At 52.6% G+C, this 12,479-nt stretch overlaps 1 protein-coding gene across 4 annotated transcripts in view; it reads right to left on the bottom strand.

Moving 5' to 3' along the window:
* Positions 1–10,442: 10,442 nt before the first annotated feature.
* ALPL (alkaline phosphatase, liver/bone/kidney) overlaps positions 10,443–12,479 on the bottom strand; it is a 68,820-nt gene continuing 66,783 nt past the window's right edge. For all 4 annotated transcript variants that reach the window (XM_025354245.1, XM_025354262.1, XM_025354239.1 and 1 more), the window contains 2 exons: positions 12,174–12,293; positions 10,443–11,462 (listed from right to left, as the gene is read on the bottom strand). In XM_025354245.1, the coding sequence (XP_025210030.1) occupies positions 11,197–11,462; positions 12,174–12,293 (386 nt within the window). In that variant the 3' untranslated portion in view covers positions 10,443–11,196. The remainder of the gene's footprint in view (positions 11,463–12,173; positions 12,294–12,479) is intronic.

The raw sequence follows: 12,479 nt of genomic DNA, 5'->3' as shown, positions 1-12,479 counted from the left end.
GGGCAAGTCACTTGCTCTCTCCAGCCCATAACTATAAATACCATCCTGACCCTCATCTTTCTATTTCCTTCCTCGAACTCCATACTCTTTTCCTCCTACCTACCCAGCGTCTCCACTCCAAGGTCCAATGGGCACCTCCAGCCCAATGTGATCCAAACCCAACTGTCTGTTTTCTCCCCACACCTGGTTCCCCATATCCGTAAACAGCACCTCCATCAACCCAGGTGCCCAGCCCCGATTCCCCTGTTCCCTCCCCTCCCAACGTGCAGTCCACCAAGGAGCTCTGCTGGCCCTCCCTCCCAGCTTGTCTGGAACCAGCTCCTTCCCGCCACCACCACACTTAGTCTGGTCCAAGCCACCACCACCTCCAACCCAGACAGAGAAAGCTCCAGACTGTGCTCTGGCCTCAGCTCCCGGAGCTCCCTGGCCTCCTCTGCTCCGCAGCCACTCAAGTGATCAAAGCACAAGCCGGTCACTTGTTTCCCCTGCTTCTAACCCTGCAGTGACTTCCCCGCTGCGACCAGAAGAAAATGCCAGCTCCTTTCTTGCCATACCCCTTCATGCAGCCTCTGTCCCACTCATGGATCCCCGTTTCTCTGGGTTCCAGCCACATCACCTTGTTTCTGTTCCTTATTTCCACCCCTGTTGTTTGCGCTTCATCTGTTGCCTGCCTGGAGCAGTTGTTCCTCCAGGTCTTTGCAAGGCATTGTCCGTGCAAATGTCACTCCCTCAGACAGGCCTTCCCTCACCACCAGCTAGAGCAGTGCCCCAGTCACTCTCTGGCTCTTGGTTTTCCTATCTGTAAAATGGGGCCGGCACCGGTGTTGTTAAGAGGGTGGGAAGAGACTGTTGGGATTGGGGGCTGAAGTGCCAGAATCAGACAGGCGCTGGGTACCTGCGAGTCCCTCCTTCTCACTGGCCAGACCCAGGGTCAGAAGGCCGTGAGAACGCCTTGCTGGAGATGGAAGCTGGGCTCCTTTGCCCATTTTGCTGTGCGGCTGCAACTTGCTGTCTGACCCTTCCTGGGCCGCCTTCCTCCCTGGACCGTAGAAGCCCATTCCAGGCTGAGTTTTGTCTAGGAACCTGTGGAAAGAGGCCTTTGCCCCAGGAGACTCTTCGACAGTGGAGGGCTCAGAGCACAAAGGGCCCATCTGGCACCTGTCACAACCTGAGAGGAGGCAGCAGCTACCCAGGCCTTGGCCCAGGACACTGGGAGGCAAAGAGGGGCAATGATCACATCTCAAAGCCTCTAGACCCTGCCCCAGGCCCCTCCTCTCACCCTGACCCAGCACTCTGCCCCTTCACTGCCATTTTTCCCCAACCAGGTGACCTGAGTGGGCTGGAGGCCGATGACAGTCCTGCAGGCAGCGTGGTCAAGCCCGGGCTGACTTGGGGATCTGGAAACCCTGGAGCTGCCCTAGCATGGGTGGGTGGAGGCTGCTGGGCACTCCCCACAGGTCAAGGGCACAGCCATAGGTGCCCTCTTTACAGGCCAGGAGGACAGGATTCCCAGCCACTGAACCCCCACCTCCACCGCCACCCCCACCACCTGAAACCTTGCAGTGAGATTTCTGAGTCCTCATTACTCCCCACCCATGGCCTCCGAGCCTTCCCCGCACCCTGCCTGCCCATACCACAGCACATGGGAGGCTGCGGCTTCAAGATCAAGGATTCCACAGATGAGGGCACTGGACTCCAGCCAGCGGGTGGCAGTGACTAGCCAGGCCCTGACCCTAGGAGCAGAGAATGGGCACGTGGTGACTCACCCCTAGACGCTGGGCCTCCTCTCCGCCTGCAGTCACAGCACAGGAAACTGAGACTCCGGGAGGAGACGCGACGTGGGCGCAACTGGGAATGGGGAAAACCCGTCCTGAAGTACAGCCCTGCCTGACGCCAGGGGATGCAACGGGGTGATTAAAATCCTGTACTCTGGAGCCGCATTGCGTGGCTAGAGTCCTGGCTCTGGCCCTTGTTAGTGCTGTGACTTCCGATAAGTTTAATCATTTCTGCTTCTGTTTCTTCATCTGTAAAATGGGGGTAATCATAGTCCCTGCCCTCCAGGGGTGGTTGCGGGGAAGATGAGCTAATGTGTGCTGTGAAGAACATAAGAACAGCGCCTGGGCAGCAGGGAACACCGTAGAAATGTCCACTCTTGTGCCTGCGGCTTTGTTCCCACCGCCTCAGTGATTCTAAGCCTCGGTTCCAGCGGCAGGAGGGAGAGGTGACACTGGAGGACCGGGTCCGGCCCGTCCCCTGCTTGGCTGGGGACGCCACGTGTGCCCGCCCCATCTCAAGGTTCACAGACTGCTGAGAAGCCAGAAAAGGGCCTGGCGCTGTGATCAAGGCAGAGTCCCCGCAAGGCTCAGAGGAAGCCACACAGGCACTCGGGAGCCCAAATCCTCCTCTGAGAACTTAATCCCCACCCGCCTTCCCCCGAGATGGGCTCTGGCTGGATCCTGGTGGGAGGTCTTCGGTTCAGCCACAGGGTTAATTACAAACGCTGCTGTCTCATCACCCCCCGTGGTCGCTTCTGGGCTTCTGGGGGGCCCAGGGAGCCCACGGTTCTGTGGCTCGTGGGGCTGGGGTTGTTTTCCTTGGAGAGATTAGAGCCCCAGAGACAAGGAGAAGAACACGGGCTGGGAGCCAAGGAGTCCTGGGTTCAACTTGCAGCTGTCACCTACAAGCCACGGGCCCAGGAGCAAGTCACTTATATCCTGCCGAACCTCGATTTTCCCATCTGTGAAATGGAGGGTGCCCACTTCAGAGGATGGGCAGATGTAGAACATGTAACCCCAAGGCGACAACTTCACTGCCAGGTCTCAGCACTCAGTAGGGTATGTGGCACACAGTAGGCACCTTACTGCCTCCTGCTCTCCATCCCAGAGCGTTTGATTTGCTCATAATCCTTCTATTCACCTGCTGGGCTGGCTTCCTTCTTGATAAACAGGAGCTGGGATTCACAGGGCCAAATTTGGGGCTTGTCCCTCCCCTCTCCATTTCCACAGCTCCAGTTTCTGCTGCCTGGTCTATTATAGCAGTCTCTGGGTGGGTCTCCTGGCCTCCAGTTTCTCTGCTTGACGCACCCTTGAAACTGATGGCCAGGATGATATTTATTTATTTGAGGCAGAGTCTCTCTCTCTCTGTCACCCAGGCTGGAGTGCAGTGGCATGATCTTGGCTCACTGCTAGCTCCGCCTCCCAGATTCAAGCAATTCTCCTGCCTCAGCCTCCCATACCTGGCTAATTTTTGTATTTTTAATAGAGACGGTGTTTCACCATGGTGGCCAGGCTGGTCTTGAACTCCTGACCTCAGGTGATCCACCCACCTCAGCCTCCCAAAGTGCTGGAATTACAGGCATGAGCCCAACCAGGATGATCTTTTTTTTTTTTTTTTTTTTTTTTTTTTTTTTTGAGACGGAGTCTCGCTCTGCCGCCCAGGCTGGAGTGCAGTGGCCGGATCTCGGCTCACTGCAAGCTCCGCCTCCCGGGTTCCCGCCATTCTCCTGCCTCAGCCTCCCGAGTAGCTGGGACTACAGGCGCCCGCCACCACGCCCGGCTAATTTTTTTTTGTATTTTTTTAGTAGAGACGGGGTTTCACCGTGTCAGCCAGGATGGTCTCGATCTCCTGACCTCGTGATCTGCCCGTCTTGGCCTCCCAAAGTGCTGGGATTACAGGCTTGAGCCACCGCGCCCGGCCTGATCTTTCAAAAACAATGCTGACTCCCTAGCTCCAGAGCCTTCCATGCCTCCCCAGGGTCTTCACGGTCAACCCCAGCTTCTCCAAATGGCATTTGAGGCCCTTCTGCCCACCTCTCCCCACAGCATTTCCCTCTGAATTACCCTCAGTATCCTCACTCCCTGGGTCCTCCTCCCTTTGTTAAGCCTCAGCTTACTCACTGCCCTCTGTGCCCTGTGCACCTGCCCCCACCATGTTCCCTTCCTGTCCCCACAGCTCCTGGCTTCGCCACACACTGGGGTGGTCTCTGTAAGTCTCTGTCATGAGATATGAACTTAAGGACAGCCTTGGACTTGTCCACTGTTTATTCCCTGGGCAAGACTGCGGCACAGGGTGTGGTACTCAATAAGGCAGGGGCCACAGCCTGGTCTCTACCATGACCAGACAGCTGACTTACATCTGAAGGCCCAGTGTCAGAATACAGGACACACTGGGGGCTGTGGCATCCAGAAGAGCACAGTCCCCTGACAGGCTTGTCGCTCAGCTCCAACTGACGGTTGCCCTGCAGAAATGTGGGGTCCGCTGCTAGCTGGATCACCCTTTTTTTAAAGCCAGAATCCCAGATCTTATAGAGAATTTCCCAATTTTATTTTATTTTATTTTTTTGAGACAGGGTTACACTCTGTCACCCAGCCGGGAGTACAGTGGCGTGATCTTGGCTCACTGCAACCTTCTCCTCCTGGCCTCAAGCTTTCCTCCCACCTCAGTCTCCTGAGTACGGGAACTACAGGCTTGCGCCACCATGCCCAGCTCATTGTTTATTTTTGGGTAGAGACAGGGTCTCACTATGTTACCAGGCTGGTCTCCAACTCCTAGGCTCAAGCAATCCACCTGCCTGGGCCTCCTAAAGTGCTGGGATTACAGGTGTGAGCCACCGTGCCTGGCCCCTAATGTTTTAAAACATGGCACCCGTGCTCAGCAATGGCTGGGGAGTGTGTGAGTCGGAGGATGTCTCCAGCCTGAGCCAAGTTGACCATCCCAGCCTCCCACGCCTCTTCCTTCCTACAGAGCAGAGGTTTTCAACTGATGTGGGGGTGATTCTGCCCCCAGGATGAGAACCTGCTGTGTTGGTGTTGGTGGCAGCGGTTGCCCAAGTGAAGTCGGCATTTCCTAGCCCTCCTCGCATCTGGGAAGGATCACAGGACCGGTTCTTGCCAATGCACTAAGGGTGGAAGTGATGTGTGTCACTTCCAGGATGAAGTGGTTAAAAAGCAGGTGTGGTTCCCACCATCAAGGTGCTGGCCAGATAGGAAGGATATCCAGAACTTACAGGGGGTGGCAGAGCCACCCCTGGAAAGATCCTGCGTCCCAGCCACCTGAGCAGGGGGGCTGATATTGGAGGTAAGAATACATCTTCAGGTGTCAAGTAACTGAGTTTTCTGAATTTACCTTTAACAGAAGGCAGGGTTATCTCAGTGAATACAAGAGGGCGTGTCGACTCATCTTTGTTCTTCCCCTGGGAGAAGGCATCTGAGGGCAGCAGAAACCCCTGTGCTGTGGGCCTTAGGGTCTAGGTCCATGGCCACAGGCCCTAGTGAATGGAGCTGGGACCTATGCCTGAACCCCGGCTCCAATTAGGACTCAGGGCCCATAATAGTTAAAATATAAGGTGATGAGTGACCCAGGGACCAGCCTGAGTGTGGGGAGACGCTGAAGCCATGGGTGCCTGAGCACCTCAGTGACTGCTTCTTGAAGGACACATCATCCCACAGCCGGGAGTGTGGGCAGGAAGAGCTCCTGGCTCCTAATGGGGTCCTAAGTCCTCACTACGTGCTAGGCATCACTAGACACAGGGCGTCAGAGAAGCTGAATCCCTTGCCCAAGTTCGTAGAACTGAGAAAGTGATGGAGCAGAGATGTGGACCCCCATCTCTCTGACTCACAGTCTGTGCTTTCTACCCCAGCAGTGTATCCCAAAGTTCAACAGAAGCTGTTGGTTTGTGTCCTTTGAGCAGTTGATGTTCCAACACCAGGCCTGGGGGCTTTCTGTCAGCCCTTCATGGGGAAGGTCAGAAGTGCCAGTGTTAATTTCCTCAGGAGCAGCCCTCGGCCAATGAGAGGTGAGAGTTGGAGAATAAATACCCCTGCTCCCTCGCCCCTTGGGTGAGATATCTCTGAAGTGTCGCTCCTACACTGTCTCCCAGAGGTCCTTCGTGGGATTGAGACCTGGCCAGCCTCAGTGGCAACCTGTTTAAAAACACACCTTTCTCAACATCCTTCCCTTTCCTGTCTTGCTTCCTCATTCCCCGACTGGTGCTGCTTTCTGGGTTCTTCTTATAAACAAACTACTTGTGCTGATTCCTGTCGCAGGTTCTGTCTCCGTGGAAACCCAACGCAAGATAATAAAGTATGGTTTGTCAGACAACCCACAGGGAGAAAATCTTCACAATCTATACATCCAATAAAGGACAAATATACAGAATCTACAAGGAACTCAAACAAATTAGAAACAACAACAACAAAAAGGCCAGGTGTGGTGGCTCACGCCTGTAAACCCAGCACTTTGGGAGGCCGGTGGGCAGATCAGGTCAGGAGATCAAGATCATCCTGGCTAATACGGTGAAATCCCATCTCTACTAAAAATACAAAAACTTAGCTGGGCGTGGTGGCGGGCGCCTATAGTCTCAGCTACTCAGGAGGCTGAGGCAGGAGAATGGTGTGAACCTGGGAGGCAGAGCTTGCAGTGAGCCGAGATCGTGTCACTGCACTCCAGCCTGGGTGACGGAGCAAGACTCCGTCTCAAAAAAAAAAAAAAAAAAATTCCTGTCAAAAAGTGGGCTAAGAACATGAATAGACAATTCTTAAAAGAAGATATACAAATGGCTAACAGACATATGAAAAAATGCTCAACATCACTAATGATCAGGGAAATGCAAATTAAGGTGGTATCACAATGCAATACCACCTTACTCCTGCAAGAATGGTCATAATCAAAAAATCAAAAAATAATAGATGTTGTCATGGATGCAGTGAAAAGGGAACACTTCTACACTGCTGTTGGGAATGTAAACTAGTATAACCACTATGGAAAACAGTGTGGAGAGTCCTTAAAGAACTAAAAGTAGAACTACCATTTGATCCAGCAATCCTGCTACTGGGTATCTACCCAGAGGAAAAGAAGTCCTTCAACAGAAAAGATTCTTGCACATGCATGTTTATGGTGGCACAATTCGCAATTACAAAAATATGGAACCAGTCCAAATCTCCATCAATCAACAAGTGGATAAAGAAACTGTGGTGGATGTGTATATGTGTGTATATGTGTATGTATATGTATATGTGTATGTGTATGTGTATGTGTATATATATATGAATATGATGGAATACTACTCATTCAGAAGGAATGAATTAATAACATTTGCAGCAATGGGATTGGAGACTACTCTTGTGAGTGAAGTAACTCAGGAATGGAAAACCAAACGTCATACATTCTCACTCATAAGTGGGAGCTAAGCTGTGAGGATGCAAAGGCATAGGAATGATAGGATGGACTTTGGGGACTCTGGGGGAAAGGGTGGGAAGGGGGTGAGGGATAAAAGGTTACAAACTGGATTCAGTATATACTGCTCAGGTGATGGATACACCAAAATCTCACAAACTCACCACTAAAGAACTTACTAATGTAACCAAACACCACCTGTTCCCCAAAAACCTATGGAAATAAAAACAAAACAAAACAAAACAAAGTATGGTTTGCACACCCCCGAGACATGTAAATTTACTTCAGGTGGTACTGGGAACACTTAAAAATTGACTGCTTAAATGTGAATTCAAAGGAATCTTTGGGAAATAATAGTATGGACATGGCAACAATTGTGAAGGTGGTGTGAAAATAACACCTGGAAAATGCTGCATCGTACAATTCCAGATGAGGCGTCTCCCCTTGGTCCTGGCCAGAACGTATGCATATAGTTTATTTTCTTTTTCTATGTATTATTTTTTGAGACAGGGTCTCACTCTGTTGCCCAGGCTGGAGTGCAGTGGCACGATCTCGACTCATTGCGACCCCTGCCTCCCAGGCCCAAGTGATCCTCCCCCTCAGCCCCTAAGTAGCTGGGAATACAGGTGCCTGCCACCATGCCCCCATAATTATTGCATTTTTTATGAAGATGGGTTTTGCCTTGTTGCTCAGGCTGGTCTCAAACTCTTGGGCTCAAGGGATCCTCCGGCCTCAGCCTCCCAAAGTATTTTGATTACAGGTGTGAGCCACCACTCCTGGCAGTTTATTTTCTTTTTTTTTTTTTTTTTTTTTTTTTGAGACGGAGTCTCGCTGTGCCGTACGGTGGCCGGATCTCAGCTCACTGCAAGCTCCGCCTCCCGGGTTTACAACATTCTCCTGCCTCAGCCTCCCGAGTAGCTGGGACTACAGGCGCCCGCCACCTCGCCCAGCTAGTTTTTGTATTTTTAGTAGAGACAGGGTTTCACCGTGTTAGCCAGGATGGTCTCAATCTTTTGACCTCGTGATCCGCCCGCCTTGGCCTCCCACAGTGCTGGGATTACAGGCTTGAGCCACCGGGCCTTGCCTATTTTCTTTTTAACTGGAGATAAGGTCTTGCTCCTTCACCCAGCCTGCAGTGCAGTGGCATGATCATAGCTCACTGCAACCTCTAACTCCTGGGCTCTAGTGATCCTCCCGCCTCAGCCCCCCATAGACTATAGGCATGTGTCACCTGGCTAATTTTTAAATTTTTTTGTAGAGACAGGGTCTTGCGATGTTGCTCAAGTTGGTCTTGAACTCCTGCCCTCAAGCAATCCTCCCACCTCAGCCTTTTGAAGTGCTGGGATTACAGGTATGCACCATTGTGCCTGGCCTATAGTTTCATCTTTTATCCCAGCATCAGCTTGGCTGTGCTTCCCTTTTTTGTCAGGACTGCTAGGAAGCTCAGAGACAAATCTGCTTAGTTTGCACTTTCAATCCTGAAGAAGTCCACTTCTGACATACGCTTTCTCATCTTCCTGAGTTTATATTTAACTGGTGTATGTCATGAGTTTATATTTAACTGGGGTATGGGCAATCACCTCACTTCTCGAACCCTCAGGGTCCTCACCTATACATGTGGATGATGGGGGCCTATTTCCTAATGAGGATAAAATGCAATGAATCCACATAGAGCGTCAAGCACAGACCCGGCATGTTGTAAATGATCAGTGTTAATAGTCATGATTGTCATCCTTATTAAAGGAATTTTCATTTCAATGAAGCAAGAGGAGCAAACTTGGACAAGTCTGTATCCCCACAAGGTCAGCTGCAGTCCTGAGTCTAGTACCGAGGTATGAATATCAGAAATGGAAAGATCACAGTTGCTAAGCTAGGCTGACGCTCTGTGAGGGCAAGGAGCCCTCTGTCTGTTCAGCCTTCTGTCTGTCATGTTCACCACTAAATTCTTTTTTTTTTTTTTTTCTGAGACCGAGTTTCACTCTTGTTGCCCAGGCTGGAGTACAATGGCGCGATCTTGGCTCACACAACCTCCGCCTCCTGGGTTCAAGCGATTCTCCCACCTCAGCCTCCCAAGTAGCTGGGATTGCAGGCGTGTGCCACCACGCCCTCCTAATTTTGTATTTTTAGTAGAGATGGGGTTTCTCCATGTTGCCCAGTCTGGTCTTGAACTCCCGACCTCAGATGATCCACCTGCCTCAGCCTCCCAAAGTGCTGGGATTACAGGTGTGAGCCACAGCGCCCGACCAACAATTCTTAAGACCTAATACCATGCGTAGCACGTAGTCAGTATTGAATGAATGAAATGGGCCAAGGTATGTAGTGCTGTTTGTGGGTGTCATGCAGCCGGGCTGCCACTGGGCCCCTGAAGTCCTCCTTGCTGTGGGTTTCTGGGCACACAGACACTCCTCTTTTTTTTTTTTTTTTGAGACGGAGTCTCGCTCTGTCGCCCAGGCTGGAGTGCAGTGGCCGGATCTCAGCTCACTGCAAGCTCTGCCTCCCGGGTTTATGCCATTCTCCTGCCTCAGCCTCCCGAGTAGCTGGGACTACAGGCGCCCGCCACCTCGCCCGGCTAGTTTTTTGTATTTTTTAGTGGAGACGGGGTTTCACCATGTTAGCCCATGTTGGGATGGTCTCGATCTCCTGACCTCGTGATCCGCCCGTCTCGGCCTCCCAAAGTGCTGGGATTACAGGTTTGAGCCACCGCGCCCGGCCCAGACACTCCTCTTTAATCTCTTTTTTTTTGAGACAGAGTCTCACTCCATCACTCAGGCTCGAGTGCAGTGGCGCTCTCTTGGCTCACTACAACCTCTGCCTCTCGGGTTCAAGCGATTCTCCTGCCTCAGCCTCTGGAGTAGCTGGGACTACAGGCGCGCATGCCACCATGCCCAGCTAATTTCTGTATTTTTTTGTAGAGACAGGGTTTCACCACGTTGGCCAGGATGGTCTTGAACTGCTGACCTCAAATGTTCCGCCTGCCTCCACCTCCCAAAGTGCTGGAATTACAGGTGTGAGCCACTGCACCCGGCCAGCCTCCTCTTTAATCCTCACAGCAACCCAGAAGTGGGTTGTCTCCCATTTCACAGACAAGAAAACTGAGACACAAAGCAATGTGTCCAAAGTGGCATAGGTAGGGAGTGTGAAACCCCCAGGACAGCAGAAGGCCTTTCCACCCTGTCCAACCCACCTGTACCCTGGGCCCTGAGGCCATTTCTTCCCAGAGAAATAAGCTTCTTTCAGTCTTTTTCTCACCGACCACAAAGACTCAGCTCTGTCCTCAGAAATATTTGGAAAGTTTTATTTAAATGTTTTGTGTTCCCTTTTAACCACCACCAAAAAGAGAAAAAAAATTTTTTTTGCCGTTCCAAACGGGAGAATCGCTTCAGAGAGGAGCTGGCATGCGTGTTCAGAGCCCAGGAGTGTGAGCCCTGCCAGGTGGCTCTTCCTGGCCTGGGCCACGTCGGGTAGGATGGCCACCCAGGCACCAGCTTCCTGGGACCCCGGTGGCCTTGGAGTGAGTGAGCGAGGCCTTGTCCTGAGGAGAAAGACCTCATCTCCCCTGAAGAAGGGCTGGGCCTGAGGACAGGGACATGAGCATGGTAGGGCCTGGGGGGTTCTAGAGGGAAGGAGATGAGAGTGGAAGGGTCAGATCCGGAATGTTCCATGGAGGCTTCAGGGCCTCTGGGTCTGGAGAAATATGTTTGCTAGAAAAATAAGAGGCTTTGAGAATTTCTGCAGTCTGTGCTCTCTGCTTGCCCAAGAGAAATCTACCCTGTTGGCCAAAGGGCAGCGGGGAGGGAGCAAAGGCTGGAGGCCAGAAGTGGGTTTGGCCCTCGGGGAAGATTCCAGAGGGGAGCGAGGTGGGCGGCAGACTTTGGTTTCCTGGGTCCCCTTTCTCGCAGTTGCAGAGGCTGAGGAGGCCCCCACCTCCCTGCCCCTTGCGGGGTGGGCTGCCGGGCGGTGGACAGCACTGGGGAGTGGGAAGTTGGCGTGTCACGGGCTCGTGGGTGCCCGGGCCCTGGGCCCTCAGAACAGGATGCTCAGGGGGAAGAGGGCCAGGGGGAGCAGCAGGGGGCCTGCAGCAAGGCTGCCTGCCGAGCTGGCAGGGGCACAGTGGTCGACGTTGGCCCCGATGCAGGCTGCATACGCCATCACGTGGGGGATGTAGTTCTGCTCATGGACGCCGTGCAGCAGGTGTGCCATGGGGCCCTTGGAGAAGACGGCCACATCCTCCCCGCCGTGGGTCTCGTGGCGCAGGGGCACAGCAGACTGCGCCTGGTAGTTGTTGTGAGCTGTGGGCCAGGAGAAACGCCTGCTGAGAGCCTGTGAGGGGCCTGGCGCTGCGCACGCAGCTTTTCCATCCCCCTTCCAGGCTGGCTTGAATGCTCCCATTTCATAGAAGAGGAAAAGGAGGCTCAATGTGGGAAAGTCATTTTGCCTAAGGCCACAGGATTTGAATCTGAGCCTGTTCTGACATAGGAGTCTGCATCCTCAACCCCCAACAGAGAAAGTTAACCTCATTGGGGCTGCTTGGATCAGCAGGGAGAATTGAGAGGGAGACTCTTACCATTGCTGCATCTTTAGACCCCCTGGAACCACTGGGAGTATCAAGAACAAATGAAGGATATGGGATGGGATGAACTAACTGCAAAGTCTTGTATACTGGAATATTAAAGAGCCAAGAAAAATGAGTATAAAATATTGAGCACCTACTTCTGCCAGGCACTATGCTAAGCTCATCAGACCCATTTGGTCCTTCAGACAACCTTCGAAGGTAGAAGAACCCTTTTAGAGAGGAAACGGCCGCAGAGAAAGGTGAAGTCACATGCCCAAAGTCTCAGAGCCGCTAGACTGTAGAAGGCAATTCAAACTGAGGTTGTTCTCACTCAAGTCCCAGTCATTCTGAGACCCCTGATCTTGACCACAAGCTGACACCCTATTCCCAAGCCCCTCCCCGAGGGGTGCCCTGTCCCCTCCCAGCCCTGGGTCCTGGAGGGTCTCACCATAGTCCACCATGGAGACATTCTCTCGTTCACCGCCCACCACCTTGTAGCCAGGCCCATTGCCATACAGGATGGCAGTGAAGGGCTTCTTGTCTGTGTCACTCAGCATGGGGGCCAGACCTGCACAGGGAGGGGGTGTTCAGGGGTCATGTTGGGGTACCAGAAGTACAGTCCCCAGCCCCCAGATTGGGCTTCTTGGTGGCTTGGTAACCCCTGGGATCTTCTCTGAAGGGCCCTACAATGCCTCCATGAAGCTACCTTATTACTTCCAACTAACCATTCCCCAGTTCCCATTGTACTCATGTC

This window comes from Theropithecus gelada, chromosome 1 (genome assembly GCF_003255815.1).
Source record: "Theropithecus gelada isolate Dixy chromosome 1, Tgel_1.0, whole genome shotgun sequence".
Classification (NCBI taxonomy): domain Eukaryota; kingdom Metazoa; phylum Chordata; class Mammalia; order Primates; family Cercopithecidae; genus Theropithecus; species Theropithecus gelada.
This window is presented reverse-complemented; position numbering and strand designations above follow the sequence as displayed.